Here is a 21,299-nt window from a genome sequence, read left to right as displayed (position 1 = left end):
CTCCCTCTCTCTCAAAAAAAAAAAAAAAAAAGTGATGGAAATATGTAGCTACTATATATATAAATGTAGTCTTCAGTGGTCTTTGGGAACTTAAGGAAATCTATCTATATGAACTCAAATCAATTTTTCCTTAAGTGGGGGTGCTATAACATGATAAATGGTGAAATTAGTTTTAGCAATAATCTAGCAAATTTATAAAAGAGAGCTAGATCATTAATCAGTTTATGGCCTATGACTTGCATGAATAATCATAAAATATATAAAAGTATTAGCCAATTTTTTAAGGGGTACATCCTAGTGGAACAAGTTGACACTTTAATTTTCCAGCTGAAGATTAAAGAGAACTTCTTTTGGGGAACAGAAAGAGATTTGTCATTAAACATACTTTTCAAACAAACTAAGGATATAGGTGTTCAACTCATCCTCATGACATGCTAGAATAGAAACAACCACCTTGGCTATTAGCTCATTTGCATAGTTTTTTCAATATTAAAATATGTTCTTAGCCAGAGGAGAAAGCTTGATGACAGAAAAGCAGCTTTGGAGTAGAATCTCTGAAATCACAGGTTCAAATCCCATGAGTTATTTTATCTTTCATCTCTTTGACATACAGAACAGTGTTCTGTAAGGGATTTTTAAAATGAGACTTTATAAGGCTCATATAAAATTTATACCAACATATCTGATGTTAAAAATCCCCATCTCAATCATAAAAATTTATCTAGAATGTAATTCTATTTTGTTGGAGAGTTATGTCTATACCAACGACATTGCATTATGGGTTTGGAGGAAGGGAGGGGGAGGCAAAGAAGAAAGGGAGATCCCTGGTCCTTCCTGTGATATCTGTGTAAGCACCAATCCCCAACTCATTTGGCCATAGTCTTGCTTCTGGGACAGGAATTCATGCTCTCTTCCTTTTCCACGTCATCTATGGTAAAATAAATCTTTACTGCGATTATCACCATTACCACTACTGCTTCCCACCCAGGTAATTAAGGGACAATAATATTTTCCCTTCACAAATAAGAGAAGTTAAATATTTAGCTATATACCCTACTAGAAGCCAATCAAGTGATAGAGCAAGATATAACTCTAACACTACAGAATTTTAGTCTAAATAGATTTCTATCATCCTATGGCTCAAGTAAGTTTGAATATGTCTGCATTTCAGTTCTGAGATATTCTCATCTGTCTTTCTAAAGTTCATTTTCCTTTTTATGCTTTTAATACAGTTAATGCCTACTTTCTTCCTCTGTAGTCTGTCTGAAGTAGCTCTAACAATACCAACCTTATTAGTAGATCCTTAAGATTATTAATACTAATATACCAGTGTATAAATAAGAAGATACAGTGTGCAAAAGAATCGTCACAAATTTATGGAAAAACCTTCAACCTCACTAGTGGTCTACAAGAAAAAATAAAAATAAAGAGATATATTTTTACTATCAAATAAATAAAGGAAAAACAATCATACAGATCTTGGGTAAAGAGAAATAGGACTTTTACATGTGGTGGTGGCAGTATGAGTTAGGATTCTTTTGGATAGCAATTTGACAACATATAACAAAACCTTTAGAGACACTTATATTTGGTGATGTGCAGGAAACCATTACAACACCACTCGGACCGTGCTCTCTGGCCACCGCACTCCCACCCTTGCCTCCGGTGCACATTAAAGATCCAACACCATCACTGACTCCAAGTATTTCACAACCAACAAAAGAGGAGAAGTCTCTGAGTTGAAGGCTAAAGTCAACAATGAAAAGAAAGAAAAGAGGAAGGAGGCTATAAAGAAAGCGACTGCTTCCATGACTATGGCCCAGGACATGAGCTCTCTCTTTCCAGATGTAGTAAACTACGCAAACGGACAATGTGGAATTAAAGAAGCCTGTGTATCTCTATTTGATGAACTATGCCAGCAGTCAGCCAGACATGACCATCATGGCTGTCCACAGCTTCGTGAAGGGCTGTGAAGATTCCAATCGTCTAATTCGGACTTTCACAGTCAGGATCATGGGGTGCACCTGGGTGGACAAAATTATAGAAGATCCCTGCGAGTCCCTCCGCAAGTGCTTGAAGGATGAAGATCCGCATGTTTAGAAAACAGCAGCAGTCTGTGTGGCAGAACACCATGATATCAATGCCCAAATGGTGGAAGATCAGGGATTTCCGGATTCTCTGCTGGACCTCACAGCAGATTCAAATAGCAGATTCACCACCAATGGCGGTGGCTAATGCTACAGCAGCATTATCGGAAATCAGTGAATCTCACCCAAACAGCAACCTACTTGATCCAAACCCAAAGAACATGAATAAGCGGCTGACAGCACGAGTAAGTGCACTGAATGGGGCCAGATTTTCATCTTGGACTGCTTAATTACAACCCTAAAGATGACCGGGAGGCTCAGAGCAGCTGTGTGAGCATGTTAACTCCCCAGCTATCTCGTGCCAACTCAGCATTGGTGCTTTCAGTTTTAAGAGTCCTAATGAAGCTTCTAGAGTTGTTACCCAAGGACTCTGACTACTACAATATGCTGAAGCCAACACTGCTCAGGTTCTGGCAGAATTCAAGGAATATGCCAAAGAAGGGGATGTTAACTCTGTTTGCAAGGCTGTGTGGGCCACTGTACGGTGTGCCATCAAAGTGGAGACATCTGCTGAGCGCCGTGTGAGCACATTGCTTGATTGCATCCAGACCAAAGTAAATTATGTAGTCCAAAAGGTAACTGTTGTCATCAGGGACATGTTCCACAAATACCCAACAAGTATGAAAGTATCATTACCACTCTGTGCAAGAACTTTAGACTCACTGGATGAACCAGTTGCTTGAGCAGCTACAATTTGGATTGTGGGAGAATAAGCTGAGAGAACTGACAACAGATGAGTTACAGGAGAGCTTCCTGGAGAGTTTTCATGATGAAAAGCACCCGGGTGCAGTTCACTCTGCTTGATGCCATAGTGAGGCTGTTTCTCAAGAAACCATCAGAAACACAGGAGCAAGCTGGTACAGCAAGTCTTGAGTTTCGCAACACAGGATTCCGATAATCCTTGACCTTGGTTCCCCAGTCAATGTGCCACAGGTGTCCTCCAGGCACATGAGAGTAAACCTGTTAGGAGGAGGACTACATAGTCCGGTGGGACAACCCTCCATCCCATCATCAGTGCCCACAACCTTTGCTTCTTCTCCTATTCCTGTTTTGGTCAACAGTGGTCTGAATGACCTATTTGAGCTCTCCACGGGGACAGGCATGGCACCTGGTGGATAGGTGGCTTCTAAGACTGCCTGGCTGCCTGAAGTAAAATAAAAGCTAAAGGCTTGGGAGACATCTGGAACATTTATTCACTGCCAAGGACACATCTATATGGAAATGAACTTCACCAACAAAGCTCTGCAGCACATGACAGACTTTGCAATCTAGTTTAACAAGAATAGCTTTGGTGTCATCCCCAGCACTCCTCTGGCTACCCACACTCCACTGATGCCAAATCAGAGTATTGATGTCTCCTTGCCTCTCCACACCTTGGGCCCGGTCATGAAGATGGAACCTCTGAATCACCTGTAGGTGGCTGTGAAAAACAAGACTGATGTCTTCTACTTCAGCTGCCTCGTCCTACTCAATGTGCTTTGTCTAGAAGATGGCAAAATGGAGCGCCAGGTCTCCCTTGCAACATGGAAGGATATCCCCAATGAAAATGAACTTCGGCTCAATGAACTTTAAGGAATGTCATTTAAAGGCTGACACTGTTTCCAGCAAATTGCAAAACAATAATTTTTATATGATTGCCAAGAGGAATGTGGGCTGGACATGCTGTACCGATCCCTAAAGCTCACTAATGGCATTTGGATTTTGGCTGAGCTACATATCCAGCCAGGACACCGAAATTATATACTGGCGCTGAAGCGTAGAGCTGCTGAAGTCTCTCGGTACATCTATCGGGTCTATGACAGTATACTGAAAACCGAATAGACTGGTCTGGTGCCCTCTGGTCACGCTGTGATTGGTGCAAGCCAAGGACTTTCAACAGGAAGAAACTGTACTACCACGTAGAATCTGAACCCAAACACACCAAGGCCACCGACCATGGTAGTGACTGGTCTAACTTGTGCTAACATTAGGGCACAACCTGTTGTATAGGTTTAGCTTCCTGTGAACATTTGTAACCACTGCTCCAATCATTTCCCACCTCCTGCCACTGCTATCTGTCCCTGCTTGTGAGCTTCTCCACAGTGTGCCAATGGCTGGTATTTTTGAGTGTAGTTTGATATCTTGTAATTAAAAGCCTATTTCAAAAGCAGAAAAAAGATAAAAAATAGTAAAGCAAGGGAAAGTGTCACTGACTGGGGCGCCTGGGTGGCTCAGTCGGTTAAGCATCCGACTTCGGCTCAGGTCATGATCTCACGGTCCGTGGGTTCGAGCCCCGTGTCGGGCTCTGTGCTGACAGCTCAGAGCCTGGAGCCTGCTTCACATTCTGTGTCTCCCTCTCTCTCTGACCCTCCCCCGTTCATGCTCTGTCTCTCTCTGTCTCAAAAATAAATAAAACATTAAAAAAAAAAATTAAAAAAAAAAGAAAGTGTCACTGAAAAAAAAATTTCAAAAAACACCAAAAACATTTATATTCTTAGAACTACCCCTGGGAATTCATCTTAAGAAAATGAAAAAAACCCATAAAGTTTTATGCACAAAGATATTTACAAAGATAATTTAAAATTACAATTTAAAAAGCATTTTACTGCAGTTTAAGATATACATCACTACATTTTTTTTACATCACATTTTTAATAGTGAAAATTAGAACCAGTTTAAATCTAAATGACACAAGGAATGTTTACATAAATTATACATCTTCAGCAGAGTATTTTACAAAATCATTTAAAAAGGTTAATGAAGAGTTTCTGATACTAAAATGAAAGCTCAGCTAATAATGACTATGGTAGGGGCACCTGGGGTGGCTCAGTCGGTTACCCATCCGACTTCAGTTCAGGTCATGATCTCACAGTTCGTGACTTTGAGCCCTGCGTCCGACTCTGTGCTGACAGCTTGGAGCCTGAAGCCTACTTCAGATTCTGTGTCTCCCTCTCTCTCTCTGCCCCTCCTCTGCTTGCACTCTTATCTCTCTCTCTCTGCCCCTCCTCTGCTTGCACTCTTATCTCTCTCTCTCTGCCCCTCCTCTGCTTGCACTCTTATCTCTCTCTCTCAAAAATAAATAAACATTAAAAAAAAAAGTTAAAAAAATAATGACTGGTAAAACTAAAGGTGTTTATTTTAAATTCTATTTTCCACTTCCACAGACTGATGTGGAGGAAATTCTGGGGAACAGGAGGACCAAAAGAAGTCTGAAACCTCACTGAGAAGCCCCAAGTTAAGACTAGCCAGGGAACAGGCCAAGAACCTGGAAGGAAAAGGGAGGAAAATAAGACAAAAGAATTCACACAAACCACTGAGAGATGAAATCAGGAGAAATACCATAAACAGAAGCTAAAGTAACAGCCTATCTTCACGGATACGGACTCTACAGGCGGGTCTTGTGATAAATAAAATGTAGAGTACAGTAGAAATCTTCCAGGAAGAATACACTTAGATTATAAGATTGCTACAACCATTTAAAAATGGGAAGAGAAGTAGGATCAATGGTTGTTCTCTAGCCCAGCAGGTTGTACAGTGATATATTTGAGACACGTAAAACTGAAGTCACGTGCCATCTCCTTTCTGTCTCAGAAATAACACTAGTACAAGGTGTGAGAGGATCTGCTCCCTGGTACTTTGCAAATGAGGGAAGGTAACAGAAAGGTCTCCTAGCCTTACATTCCATGTAGAAGGGTGAGAGAAAACAGATAGGAATTACGATCTGAAATTAGACGAGACCTTTTGATGAGAAAATAAGAAGACTTTTAAGTTAACAGAAGCTATACTTGCTGAATACTTAGGGGTAAAGAAAAGAGAAATTGCTAAACCTGAGGCTGTTTAACTTGTTTATTAATTTAAGTTCAAGCAAACTGTCCTTGGTTCTAAGATTATCACAAAGGACACAGACCATAATTTATTTAGCAATTGGCTACTTCATTTATTCCAGGCTGCCTAATATAGGATAGCCCCAAGTCCATTTTTGAACCCAGATCCAAGCCAACTTAGTTTTATTTATTTATTTATTTATTTTTTTTATATATGAAATTTATTGTCAAATTGGTTTCCATACAACACCCAGTGCTCATCCCAAAAGGTGCCCTCCTCAGTACCCATCACCCACCCTCTCCTCCCTCCCACCCCCCATCAACCCTTAGTTTGTTCTCAGTTCTCAACAGTCTCTTATGCTTTGGCTCTCTCCCACTCTAACCTCTTTTTTTTTTTTTTTGTTTTTGTTTTTGTTCCCCTCCCCCATGGGTTTCTCTTAAGTTTCTCAGGATCCACATAAGAGTGAAACCATATGGTATCTGTCTTTCTCTGTATGGCTTATTTCACTTAGCATCACACTCTCCAGTTCCATCCACGTTGCTACAAAAGGCCATATTTCATTTTTTCTCATTGCCACGTAGTACTCCATTGTGTATATAAACCACAATTTCTTTATCCATTCATCAGTTGATGGACATTTAGGCTCTTTCCATAATTTGGCTATTGTTGAGAGTGCTGCTATGAACATTGGGGTACAAGTGCCCCTATGCATCAGTACTCCTGTGTCCCTTGGATAAATTCCTAGCAGTGCTATTGCTGGGTCATAGGGTAGGTCTATTTTTAATTTTCTGAGGAACCTCCACACTGCTTTCCAGAGCGGCTGCACCAATTTGCATTCCCACCAACAGTGCAAGAGGGTTCCCGTTTCTCCACATCCTCTCCAGCATCTATAGTCTCCTGATTTGTTCATTTTGGCCACTCTGACTGGCGTGAGGTGATATCTGAGTGTGGTTTTGATTTGTATTTCCCTGATGAGGAGCGACGCTGAACATCTTTTCATGTGCCTGTTGGCCATCCGGATGTCTTCTTTAGAGAAGTGTCTATTCATGTTTTCTGCCCATTTCTTCACTGGGTTATTTGCTTTTCGGGTGTGGAGTTTGGTGAGCTCTTTATAGATTTTGGATACTAGCCCTTTGTCCGATATGTCATTTGCAAATATCTTTTCCCATTCCGTTGGTTGCCTTTTAGTTTTGTTGGTTGTTTCCTTTGCTGTGCAGAAGCTTTTTATCTTCATAAGGTCCCAGGAATTCACTTTTGCTTTTAATTCCCTTGCCTTTGGGGATGTGTCGAGTAAGACATTGCTACGGCTGAGGTCAGAGAGGTCTTTTCCTGCTTTCTCCTCTAAGGTTTTGATGGTTTCCTGTCTCACATTCAGGTCCTTTATCCATTTTGAGTTTATTTTTGTGAATGGTGTGAGAAAGTGGTCTAGTTTCAACCTTCTGCATGTTGCTGTCCAGTTCTCCCAGCACCATTTGTTAAAGAGACTGTCTTTTTTCCATTGGATGTTCTTTCCTGCTTTGTCAAAGATGAGTTGGCCATACGTTTGTGGGTCTAGTTCTGGGGTTTCTATTCTATTCCATTGGTCTATGTGTCTGTTTTTCTGCCAATACCATGCTGTCTTGATGATGACAGCTTTGTAGTAGAGGCTAAAGTCTGGGATTGTGATGCCTCCTGCTTTGGTCTTCTTCTTCAAAATTACTTTGGCTATTCGGGGCCTTTTGTGGTTCCATATGAATTTCAGGATTGCTTGTTCTAGTTTCGAGAAGAATGCTGGTGCAATTTTGATTGGGATTGCATTGAATGTGTAGATAGCTTTGGGTAGTATTGACATTTTGATAATATTTATTCTTCCAATCCATGAGCAGGGAATGTCTTTCCATTTCTTTAAATCTTCTTCAATTACCTTCATAAGCTTTCTATAGTTTTCAGCATACAGATCCTTTACATCTTTGGTTAGATTTATTCCTAGGTATTTTATGCTTCTTGGTGCAATTGTGAATGGGATCAGTTTCTTTATTTGTCTTTCTGTTGCTTCATTGTTAGTGTATAAGAATGCAACTGATTTCTGTACATTGATTTTGTATCCTGCAACTTTGCTGAATTCATGTATCAGTTCTAGCAGACTTTTGGTGGAGTCTATCGGATTTTCCATGTATAATATCATGTCATCTGCAAAGAGCGAAAGCTTGACTTCATCTTTGCCAATTTTGACGCCTTTGATTTCCTTTTGTTGTCTGATTGCTGTTGCTAGAACTTCCAGCACTATGTTAAATAACAGCGGTGAGAGTGGGCATCCCTGTCGTGTTCCTGATCTCAGGGAAAAAGCTCTCAGTTTTTCCCCGTTGAGGATGATGTTAGCTGTGGGCTTTTCATAAATGGCTTTTATGATCTTTAAGTATGTTCCTTCTATCCCGACTTTCTCAAGAGTTTTTATTAAGAAAGGGTGCTGGATTTTGTCGAAGGCCTTTTCTGCATCGATTGACAGGATCATATGGTTTTTCTCCTTTTTTTTGTTAATGTGATGTATCACGTTGATTGATTTGCAAATGTTGAACCAGCCCTGCATCCCAGGAATGAATCCCACTTGATCATGGTGAATAATTCTTTTTATATGCCGTTGCATTCGATTTGCTAGTATCTTACTGAGAATTTTTGCATCCATATTCATCAGGGATATTGGCCTGTAGTTCTCTTTTTTTACTGGGTCTCTGTCTGGTTTAGGAATCAAAGTAATACTGGCTTCATAGAATGAGTCTGGAAGTTTTCCTTCCCTTTCTATTTCTTGGAATAGCTTGAGAAGGATAGGTATTATCTCTGCTTTAAACGTCTGGTAGAACTCCCCTGGGAAGCCATCTGGTCCTGGACTCTTATTTGTTGGGAGATTTTTGATAACCGATTCAATTTCTTCGCTGGTGATGGGTCTGTTCAAGCTTTCTATTTCCTCCTGATTGAGTTTTGGAAGAGTGTGAGTGTTCAGGAATTTGTCCATTTCTTCCAGGTTGTCCAATTTGTTGGCATATAATTTTTCATAGTATTCCCTGATAATTGTTTGTATCTCTGAGGGATTGGTTGTAATCATTCCATTTTCATTCATGATTTTATTTATTTGGGTCATCTCCCTTTTCTTTTTGAGAAGCCTGGCTAGAGGTTTGTCAATTTTATTTTTTCAAAAAACCAACTCTTGGTTTCGTTGATCTGCTCTACAGTTTTTTTAGATTCTATATTGTTTATTTCTGCTCTGATCTTTATTATTTCTCTTCTTCTGCTGGGTTTAGGCTGCCTTTGCTGTTCTGCTTCTATTTCCTTTAGGTGTGCTGTTAGATTTTGTATTTGGGATTTTTCTTGTTTCTTGAGATAGGCCTGGATTGCAATGTATTTTCCTCTCAGGACTGCCTTCGCTGCGTCCCAAAGCGTTTGGATTGTTGTATTTTCATTTTCGTTTGTTTCCATATATTTTTTAATTTCTTCTCTAATTGCCTGGTTGACCCACTCATTCGTTAGTAGGGTGTTCTTTAACCTCCATGCTTTCGGAGGTTTTCCAGACTTTTTTCTGTGGTTGATTTCAAGCTTCATAGCATTGTGGTCTGAAAGTATGCATGGTATGATTTCAATTCTTGTAAACTTATGAAGGGCTGTTTTGTGACCCAGTATATGATCTATCTTGGAGAATGTTCCATGTGCACTCGAGAAGAAAGTATATTCTGTTGCTTTGGGATGCAGAGTTCTAAATATATCTGTCAAGTCCATCTGATCCAATGTCTCATTCAGGGCCCTTGTTTCTTTATTGACCGTGTGTCTAGTTGATCTATCCATTTCTGTAAGTGGGGTGTTAAAGTCCCCTGCAATTACCACATTCTTATCAATAAGGTTGCTTATGTTTATGAGTAATTGTTTTATATATTTGGGCGCTCCGGTATTCGGCGCATAGACATTTATAATTGTTAGCTCTTCCTGATGGATAGACCCTGTCACTATTATATAATGTCCTTCTTCATCTCTTGTTACAGCCTTTAATTTAAAGTCTAGTTTGTCTGATATAAGGATGGCTACTCCAGCTTTCTTTTGGCTTCCAGTAGCATGATAAATAGATCTCCATCCCCTCACTCTCAATCTAAAGGTGTCCTCAGGTCTAAAATGAGTCTCTTGTAGACAGCAAATAGATGGGTCTTGTTTTTTTATCCATTCTGATACCCTATGTCTTTTGGTTGGCGCATTTAATCCATTTACATTCAGTGTTATTATAGAAAGGTATGGGTTTAGAGTCATTGTGATGTCTGTATGTTTTATGCTTGTAGTGATGTCTCTGGTACTTTGTCTCACAGGGTCCCCCTTAGGATCTCTTGTAGGGCTGGTTTAGTGGTGACAAATTCCTTCAGTTTTTGTTTGTTTGGGAAGACCTTTATCTCTCCTTCGATTCTAAATGACAGACTTGCTGGATAAAGGATTCTCGGCTGCATATTTTTTCTGTCTAGCACACTGAAAATCTCGTGCCAATTCTTTCTGGCCTGCCAAGTTTCAAAAGAGAGATCAGTCACGAGTCTTATAGGTCTCCCTTTATATGTGAGGGCACGTTTACCCCTTGCTGCTTTCAGAATTTTCTCTTTATCCTTGTATTTTGCCAGTTTCACTATGATATGTCGTGCAGAAGATCGATTCAAGTTACGTCTGAAGGGAGTTCTCTGTGCCTCTTGGATTTCAATGCCTTTTTCCTTCCCCAGTTCAGGGAAGTTCTCAGCTATTATTTCTTCAAGTACCCCTTCAGCACCTTTCCCTCTCTCTTCCTCCTCTGGGATACCAATAATGCGTATATTATTTCTTTTTAGTGTATCACTTAGTTCTCTAATTTTCCCCTCGTACTCCTGGATTTTTTTCTCTCTCTTTTTCTCAGCTTCCTCTTTTTCCATAACTTTATCTTCTAGTTCACCTATTCTCTCCTCTGCCTCTTCAATCCGAGCCGTGGTGGTTTCCATTTTGTTATGCATTTCGTTTAAAGCGTTTTTCAGCTCCTCATGACTGTTCCTTAGTCCCTTGATCTCTGTAGCAAGAGATTCTCTGCTGTCCGCTATACTGTTTTCAAGCCCAGCGATTAATTTTATGACTATTATTCTAAATTCACTTTCTGTTATATTATTTAAATCCTTTTTGATCAGCTCATTAGCTGTTGTTATTTCCTGGAGATTCTTCTGAGGGGAATTCTTCCGCTTGGTCATTTTGGATAGTCCCTGGCGTGGTGAGGACCTGCAGGGCACTTCCCCTGTGCTGTGGTGTATAACTGGAGTTCGTGGGCGGAGCCGCAGTCAGACCTGATGTCTGCCCCCAGCCCACCGCTGTGTCCACAGTCAGACTGGTGCGTGCCTTCTCTCCCCCTCTCCTATGGGTGGGATTCACTGTGGGGTGGGGTGGCCTGTCTGGGCTACTTGCAGACTGCCAGGCTTGTGATGCTGGGGATCTGGCGTCTTAGCTGGGGTGGGTAGGCAAGGTGCACAGGGGCAGGAGGGGCAGGCTTAGCTTGCTTCTCCTTAGGTGATCCTCTTCAGGAGGGGCCCTGTGGCAGCAGGAGGGAGTCAGATCCGCTGCCGGAGGTTTGGCTCCGCAGAAGCGCAGAGTTGGGTGTTTGCGCGGAGCGAGCAAGTTCCCTGGCAGGAACTGGTTCTCTTTGGGATTTTGGCTGGGGGATGGGCGGGGAAGATGGCGCTGGCGAGCGCCTTTGTTCCCCACCAAACTGAGCTCTGTCGTCCGGGGACTCAGCAGCTCTCCTTCCCTTTGTCCTCCAGCCTTCCCGCTTTCTGAGCAGAGCTGTTAACTTATGACCTCCCAGACGCTAAGTCGCGCTTGCTGTCGGAACACAGTCCGTCAGGCCCCTCCGCTTTTTGCAAGCCAGACTCGGGGGCTCTGCTTGGCCGGCGAGCCGCCCCTCTGCCCCGGCTCCCTCCCGCCAGTCCGTGGAGCGCGCACCGCCTCGCCGCCCTTCCTACCCTCTTCCGTGGGCCTCTCGTCTGCGCTTGGCTCCGGCGACTCTGTTCTGCTAATCCTCTGGTGGTTTTCTGGGTTATTTAGGCAGGTGTAGGTGGAATCTAAGTGATCAGCAGGACGCGCGGTGAGCCCAGCGTCCTCCTACGCCGCCATCTTCCCTCCGGAAATCTTAAATGTTTTTACTATAGGGGCCGCCCGGGTTGCTCAGTTGGTTAAGTGTCTGACTTAGGCTCAGGTCATGATCTCCCGGTTTCTGAGTTCAAGCTCCACATTGGGCTCTGTGCTGACAGTTCAGAACCTAGAACCTGCTTCAGATTCTGTGTCTCCCTCTCTCTGCCCCAATCCTGTTCGCGCGCGCGCTCTCTCTCTCTCAAAAATAAATAAACGTAAATAAATAAATAAATAAATAAATAAATAAATATTCTTACTATAGGATAATTTAAGAAGGAAAATAGGCATCAGTATAAGCTTAATTGGACATTTTCTTTTCTGTTTTGTTTTAAAGTAGTTTTAGCTATCTAAGTTATTGCTTAAGTCCTCTCTAAAGAAAGCAAAGTCTTTAAAAGTCTGTTTCATACAGGCTAGAATATAATAATAAATTCATGATGTAATAAAATTGATTTTTATGTGCTATACACACATACACACACACACACATACTTCATGTTTACATGGGATCCTTTATGGGTACAAATGCATTTATAACCATTTTATTGGACTGGAAGAGTCCAACTCTTCTAGGTGATTTCAGAAGTATACAGTCTAAGTTTTTGAACATTGTTAATTATAACCTTGTCATGATGAAATATAACCTAACACATGACAATCTCTTCAAAACCAGTTTCTGAGAATGTATTGTGATAAATACTATCTTTACTAAAACTCTAAACTAATACACAGTGAATCAGTTTGCATCACTCCCTAAAAATTAGAAAAAAGCAACTTTCCAACATTAGAATAAATTATGAAAATTATGACAGAGCCCATCAGTGGATACTACCGAGGTCTTAAAAATGACAAACTGGGATTATAAATTAACACTGGGAAATGCTGATGGTAGAACACTGAATAAGAAGGTGAGATGCAAATTTTTCACTATAGAATGATTACAGTATAGAGTAACTTGGAGGGATAAAGATCATAATGCTAAAAGTAGATATTTTAGTATAGTGAGGTTATAGGTAACCTTTTTCTTCTCTCTTTCCTAAAAGTTTAAAATTTGTTTATATTCTTTTTTTATGAAAATAACTTTTGTTAAAAATCATCACTGAATACATAGTATTTCACGTGATACTGTTTTATTAACCTTTAAAAACGTTTTTACAAAGTTTTATTGAAGTTTATTTATTTATTTTGAGAGAGAGAAGGAGAAGAGAGAGAGAATCCCAAGTAGGCTCCACACTGTCAGCACAGAGCCCAATGGAGGGCTTGAACCCACGAACCGTGAGATCATGACCTGAGCTGAAATCAAGAATCAGACATTTAACTGACTGACCCACCCAGGCTCCCCTTAACCTTCTTTAATCCTATCTTATAATAATGGAAGTTAATGGTAGATAGGACAGAAAAATTTGTTCAGAACTTAAAACAAATTCTGTAAGAAATAAAAGGAGGAATTAGAATTCTAACTGCAAAGAAAGAAAAAAAAGAGAATGTGCTGATGTCTAAAGACGTGATTATTAAATTTGTTGTAAAATTCAAAGTTTTCTTTGTCAATTACTTTTTGGAAAAGAAACATTAGCACACGAAACTAACTCATAAAGAAGATAACAACTACAACAGCATAAAGACACAGATGAGGATTACAGAAAGAGAAAGGAAAGGTACCACCGAATACTAGCAAATCTGATATAAGTGACTAGGAACTATAATCTGTGGAACTATCAACAGGGACATTATAAAGACCACCTTCTTTTAGAGGAGATTCCTGACCTTGTATGCATGTTAACTTTATTAAATCCTACCACTGACAGATCAGATATAATTATTTTACACAATGAATCTGTGGCCATTCTATTTCCTGATGTCCTTCAGTAAATAAGAGAAAACATTTCAGAGAGAAGATGTGAGAAACAGAATAAAGTCAGTCGGTTAATAACAAGATATACAGAATGTACCAAAAAAACAAATAATCTGATGAAAAATGAGCAAAAGACATGAATAGACATTTCTCCAAAGACATCCAGATGGTCAACAGACGCTTGAAGACATGCTCAACATCTCTGATCATCAGGGAACTGTAAATCAAAACCACAATGAGATATCACCTCACGCTTGTTAGAATGGCTAAAATCAAAACCTCAAGAAACAACAGGTGTTGGCGAGGATGTGGAAAAAAGGAACCATCGTGCACTGTTGGTGGGAATGCAAACTGGTACAGCCACTGTGGAAAACAGTATGGAGGTTCCTCAAAAAATAAAAAATAGAACTATCATATGATCCAGTGATTCTACTACTGGATATTTACCCAAAGAATAGGAAAACACTAATTCAAGATTTATGTAGCTCTATTTTACTGCAGCATTATTTACAACAGTCAAGTTATGGAAACAATCCAAGTGTCCATCGATAGTTGAATGGATAAAGATCTGAAAGATATATACAACGGAATATTACTCAGCCACAAAAAAGAATGAAATTTTACCATGTGCAACAACATGGATGGATCTAGTGGGTATAAAGTCAAAGTGAAATAGGTCAGTCAGAGAAAGAAAAATACTATATGATCACTCATACGTGCAACTTAAGAAATAAAACAAACGAACAAAGAAAAAGAGACAAAGCAAAAAAAGACTCAACTATGGAGAACAGACTGATGGTTACCGGAAGGGAGGTGAGTGGGGGGATGGTGAAATAGGTGAAGGAGATTAAGAGAACACTTATCATGATGAGCACTGAGCAGTGTATAGAATTACTGAATCACTATAGTGTACATCTGAAACTAATACAACAATGTAGGTTAATTATACTGGAATTAAAAATAAAAGTAAATTCAACACTATCTGGTCATTTACCAACTTCAACAGTGACCTGCATATAATGGACATTCAATAACAAGTGTTCATTATCAAGTACAACAGAGAACATTCTGTTTTTAAGACCACAGAGTATTTCTAGTACTCAGAAATCACAGCAGATTTAGAATGACAGCTAAAAATATTAGTTCAACTTCACACTTGTATAAATATTTATAGATGTGTTTAAGAAAATGCACCTTTTGAAAAAGGAATCTAGGTTATTAAATTTAAAAAGCAAGAAGATAAAACAGATTATCACACACCCAAAAATGTGTCAAACTGGAAACTGTAAATCTTATCTCCTTACCATAGGTGGCAAAAGTTCTTCTTTGCTGTTCAAACATAAAGTCATTGATATGAGCTGGTTCAGCATATCCAGAAAGCATATTTCTAGGGGCAGCCATTTGCTGTGTCCTAAAGGGATTTTCTGGTCCAAACTGCAATGTTATAAGAAAAAAAATCAAACTTAAATCCTAAGTATATAAAGCCAGAATACTAGAATTATTGTACAATATATTTTTAACTCTAAATCATTAGGGGCCAAGTAACCTACTTGGGAACATGCTCCCCACACATGGTTCAGTGCAGTTGGGCAATGGCTGATGAGCACTGTTTGTCAGCCCAGCCCCTAGGACAGAAGGAGAGGAACCCAGCTCACCCAAGTCTCTGTATGGCTATTTAAATTTAAATTACTTAAAATAAAATATTCAGTTCCTCGGTCACACTAGCCAGACTTCATGTGCTCAACAGTCACATGTGGTTATTGGCTACTACATTTCCTTCATTGCAGGAAGTTCTATTGGACAATGCTGCTCTTGATGATTGAGTTACTATATTTTTGTCCAACGATTTGGGGGATTTGGGGTGACTTTTTTTTTTAATTTATAAAGATGATTTTTGGTATATCAATAATGGTACCATGATGTAATTTTAAAAATACATGTTTCTTCTCTACTAGATTATGAGTTCTTCAAAGGTAGAGACTTAAAATCCTCAATACTTACCATCATGCATGACATACTAAAAGCATTAATGAAGTGAAAGATTAATCAGAACCCCCCTGGGGTCAGAGAATAGGAAAAAGACAATAAAAGTAAAATGCTTGAAGAAATCCCTAGAAAAAGATATTACAAATGAAATAAAATCACTCTGAGAAGTCACACTATGAAAGTCTTACACAAAATAGTACGTTATTATCTGTTTATAATGCTTTGAGTTTCCATAATGGTTTCCAAATGTTATTTAATTTGATTTGTACAAAGATCCTGGGAAGTTAGAGAGGTATTCTCCTTCTCATGTTAGAAATGAAGAAAAAAGGCTAAAGATGATGTATTTTATCTGCCCCAGAGTCAATAGTTTTATTATTAATTGGTAGAACCAAGGTTAGAACAAACTCTAGTCTAGGATTCTATTGTATCATAACATTCCTTAAATGTACAATCATAATAACTTTTAAAAAAATGGTAAAAAAAAGTATCAGATTATGTCAAGCACTATTAATTTAATAATATTTATTTAATGGTAATGGAAAAATCCAACTCTGTATTTTTTTGTTTGTTTTAAAATAAACAATGAAATGAACTTCCCATTTTGGAAATAGTGGGGTTAGACAGGATATCTTATTTAAAGTCTGGAAGGTCTTCATGATAAAGTATTTCAGCGTCAGAACACCTTAAGTCACTACCATTAGAAACCACCATTCCTGTGATATATTTCCAGAGCCATAAATATAAGTTATTGGTCTTCTCTTAAGGAGAATGCTGCCTTCTCTAGATATCAATATTATACTATGCACAAAAATCTGAATTTAAATGATGTTACATTTGCCTTATGTTTTTTTTCTGCTTTAGAAGAAAATGCATTACTACAATATTCTTTTATATTGATAGCTTCCATTTCTATGTTTAAAGTGATTCAATTTAAAAAATATTTGATTTACAGGGGCGCCTGGGTGGCGCAGTCGGTTAAGCGTCCGACTTCAGCCAGGTCACGATCTCGCGGTCCGGGAGTTCGAGCCCCGCGTCAGGCTCTGGGCTGATGGCTCGGAGCCTGGAGCCTGTTTCCGATTCTGTGTCTCCCTCTCTCTCTGCCCCTCCCCCGTTCATGCTCTGTCTCTCTCTGTCCCAAAAATAAATAAACGTTGAAAAAAAAAATTTTTTTTTAAAAATAAAAATATTTGATTTACATACAAAACTTTTATTACTATTCATTCTGAATTCATAATAAAGGAGAGTGCAAGATTTCACAGCCCATATTAGTTCCTCCTTACGTAAGGGAGAAAAAAAATCTAGAATACTGAATGCTGGCAGTTATAGTAACTTTGTCATGAAATTTATTACAAAAACAAGGGACATCCATAAGAGTAAGGATAATAAAGTGATTTAAGTTTCCTAGATGTTCTACCTAATATAGTCAGCTATCATCCACAAAGCAGTATCTGATATTTCTGGGGGGAGGGAGGCTCTAAAATGATAAATATCTCCATTGATCTTGTTACTCATATAATAAGTTAACCATTACATTTATAATTTCCATTTGAAAAAGGAAAATACAATTTCCATAGTCTTATTTTATTAAGATTTTACAAAAAAAAAAAAAAGAACAATTCTTCTACTGGCCATATATATCAAATCAACTCTATCTTTTAAAGAAAAATTCTCAGTGTTAAGGAACTTTGATTTCTATATGAATACAGATCCACAGATTACAGCTAAGTGTATCTTATATTGGTGCTATTTCTAAAGCAGTCTAAAAATTTAAATGTGCTATGTTTTATAGATGTTTAAGCTGGAGACAACAAAAAAAATCTTCTAATGCTATAGGAAGCTGGGTTGGGGGAGGATCTATCTACTTCTGGCTCACCCCAACTGCCTGGTTAACAGCAGCTACTGGAACTGACCTTAAAGATATTAAATAAATGCCAACAAAGAAAAGAAGAGAAATGTTACTCAGCAGAAGTCAGCTCTTCTCAATTCCTTAAAAATTATGTGTCCCAGATGTTCCTGGTCTCTGTGAATATGCATTTCTATTAATTCTGGGTTAACCATTAAAAAACAAAACAAAGTATAGGAGCACTTGGCTCAGTTGGTGGACCATGTGACTCTTGATCTTGGGGTTGTGAGTTTGAGCCCCATGGTGGCTGCAGAGAATACTTAAAATAAAAATATCTTCCAAAAAATAAAAAAATCAAAAAGCACATAAAACACAAAACTGACTTCCAAATATTCTTTTTAACTTCTGGCAACTACGTTTAACTAAATTTGTATTCAAAGGATTTTAAAAATACATACTTAATTAGGTATGAGTATTTAGCAGTTTTTAGCTAAGACCATACTGAAGCACACCACAGTCAGTTATAATCTTAATCTCCCATATAAAATATACACATTTAAGTATTAATTCATAATTCAGATCACTACATCTCAGGATGTTCCTAAGTATGCTTATATGTTTCACCTGAGTGAAGTAGTGATTTATTTATAAAGTAGGAGAAAAGCATTTCTAATTCATTAAGACGCGGGTAGATAAACCTAAGAAATCTGTGTATTGTAAGGCAGTGGTTCTCCAAAGTCTTCAGGAGGTATAGTACTTGAGGGTCAGTGTCTTAGCAGTATAGCGTAACACCACAGGTATTAAGAAAATTTACACTAGTAAAAACTATGTGAAATCATAATCATAAATTCACATATAGAACACCCCCCCCAAGTTACTGAACCAGTAATAATATTATACTTAGATTTCTGGTAAGTTTTTCATTAATGTTTACTGTAGCCATCAATGGTTAAACATTTAGAAACAAACTTTAAGGTGAGAAGATCCTGTTGATTAACTTAATTATTTTCCACAAATTTGGAAAAGATCACCACAATTCATTTTTATTGGGAGAATACCTCAATCATCTAAGACATAAGCAGAGTTTATTACTAAAATAAGATCTTTTACTAGTAGGGGTTCTATGACCTTGAGCCTCAGTTTCCTCATCTATGAAATAAAAGAGCTGAACTGTCTTCTAAAGTTCATTCCAACATTAATATTTATAGCAGCCCTTATGGCCAGATTTCTAATATAAACTAGGAACTTTTTTTCCTTTTAACTTTGATGTTTTTCTATTCCTAAAAGTACTATTATTTTAAATCTGAAAATCTCCCTGAAACTTACAGGTTTTACATGAGTCTAGGAAAGCTAACAAGTACATTTTTCTCTAAGTAAATCCAAAAAGGATTGAGTGAAATGAAGAAAATCAGTAGACTAAAGCAATGGCTGTTATATCTTCAAGTTCTATCTATAATTTGAGAAAGCTTATCTGGATACTAGGTTAGACCACTTAGGAAAAGTCCTCGGTTGGGAGGGAAAAATAATATTTTATAAAATAAAGTAGTCAATTCAGTTAATTTACTGAACTAGCAAAGTCCAAGACGTAGGGGTATAATGTGCAAACTCTGCAACGGTCTACAAACAGGTCTTCTAGCCACAGAGCAATTGTGAAGAGTGATGTGAACTCACATCCCCAAATACATTACCTGCTGACAGTAAACCCTGAGACTTGGTTTCCTCCCTATAAAATAGGGATTAGAGTACTAATAATAACATGGGTTATTGTAAAGACTAAAGGAGATGAGGTATACAACTATATAAATCTCTCAGCGATGCAGGATACAGTAAGAAATGGTACTTTTATTTCTACAACCACTCTTTTCCATCATGCAAATCCTCACCAAATTAACCTTCCTAAAAATTCAGCTTTAATTATGCCGCTTTAATAAGAACTTTAAAAATCTATGTATCATCTATTAAATCAAGACCAAACTGTTTACATTGGCCAGAACCCTGTACAACACCATGCAAACTATCACTCTAATCTTACCTCTCTGTTCTCCCCAACTGACAATGACTAAAGTATTCCTTCCTGTTCTTTAAATCTTTTATAATTTGGCTAATGCTACTCTCTTCTGCCTGGAATCTTTCCTCATAAAAGCCTTTCTAGCCATCAATGCCAGTAATAGTAACATAAATAACAGTAAGGGCTGCTATTTATTAAATGCTTACTCTGTGCCAGAGTTTCCTAGGCATATCATACATTAGTGTGTGTATCCATATAACTTGGTAAAGTAGAAATTATCTTCATTTTACCCTTGAGAAAACTAAGGTAACCCAGGGTCACACCAAAGCTAGTAAGCAGTACATTTAACCTCACATCTCATGTTCTTTACTGGGACTTTACTGTTTATTTTAAATTCAAGTGTATTTTTTTAATTAATTTATTTTTAAATTTACTTATTTAAATTCAAGTTAATTAACATACAGTGTAGTACTGGTTTCAGCAGAATTTAGACATTCATCACTTACGTAAAATACCTAGTGCTCATCCCAACAAGTGCCCTCTTTAATGCCCATCACCCATTTAGCCCATCCCCCTACCCACCAACCCTCAGTTTGTTCTCTCTGTATTAAGAGTCTCCTATGGTTTCCCTCCCTCTGTTATGTTATTTTTCCTTCCCTTCATCTGTTGTGTTTCTTCAATTCTACATGAGTGAATTCATATATTTGTCTTTCTCTGACTTATTTTGCTTAGCATAACACACTCTAGTTCTATCCACTTTGTTGCAAATGCTGATTTCAAGGGGTACATGCACCCCAGTGTTTATAGTGGCACCTCTCAACAATAGCCAAACTATGGTAAATACACAAACATCCATCGACTGATCAATGGATAAAGAAGATGCAGTATATAAAATAGAATACTACTTGGTGATCAAAAAGAATGAAATCTTGCCATTTACTGTTTATGTTTTTTTTACATTTTTATTTTATTTTTGAGAGAGAGACAGAGTGTAAGCAGGGGAGGGGCAGAGAGAGAGGGAGACACTGAATCTGAAGCAGGTTCCAGGCTCTGAGCTGTCGGCACAAAACCCGACGTAGGGCTCGGACTCATGGAACCGAGCTGAAGTTCGGATGCTTAACCGACTGAGCCACCCAGGTGCTCCAGCCATTTATTATTTTAAATACTACTTTCTCCATGAAACGTTTTCTTATCTTTACAACCAGACACAATCTCTCCTTTAACCTGAATAGGGCTTTAGGCATTCTAGGAAACAATGTGCTCTCTATCGTTTTAGTGTATGTGCTGCTGAAGTGAGCACTCTATCTTTTAAAATAACACAAAGCATATCCTCTCTGGTAAACAGTAGCTTGAGGAGAGGGGTTATATCTTGTTTCTAACAATGGATTCTCAAAATATGGGAACTTGAATTTCATCCAGCAAAGTTCCTCGTGACACCTTTCCATACTTTGCAAATTACACAGATCCCAGTCATAAAATTCTAAGTTAATTATCTATTATGTAACAGACAATTCATTT

General features: G+C 38.4%; 2 protein-coding genes and 1 pseudogene across 2 annotated transcripts in view; 2 read left to right on the top strand and 1 right to left on the bottom strand.

Annotated features, from left to right (window-relative positions):
* Positions 1 to 21,299, bottom strand: part of CDC40 (cell division cycle 40) — a 66,758-nt gene that overhangs the window by 30,196 nt on the left and 15,263 nt on the right. Inside the window, exon 3 of the mRNA XM_025925217.2 lies at positions 15,249 to 15,378. Coding sequence (XP_025781002.1) covers positions 15,249 to 15,378 — 130 coding nt within the window. The remainder of the gene's footprint in view (positions 1 to 15,248; positions 15,379 to 21,299) is intronic.
* METTL24 (methyltransferase like 24) overlaps positions 1 to 21,299 on the top strand; it is a 177,968-nt gene that overhangs the window by 142,983 nt on the left and 13,686 nt on the right. The window lies entirely within an intron of this gene.
* Positions 524 to 4,617, top strand: LOC147581143 (AP-2 complex subunit beta pseudogene; annotated as a pseudogene).

The sequence above is a fragment of the Puma concolor genome, chromosome B2 (assembly GCF_028749965.1).
Source record: "Puma concolor isolate L17-30 chromosome B2, mPumCon1.1.hap2, whole genome shotgun sequence".
Lineage (NCBI taxonomy): Eukaryota > Metazoa > Chordata > Mammalia > Carnivora > Felidae > Puma > Puma concolor.
The sequence above is the reverse complement of the archived record's forward strand: the minus strand, read 5'-3'. Positions and strand labels throughout refer to the sequence as shown.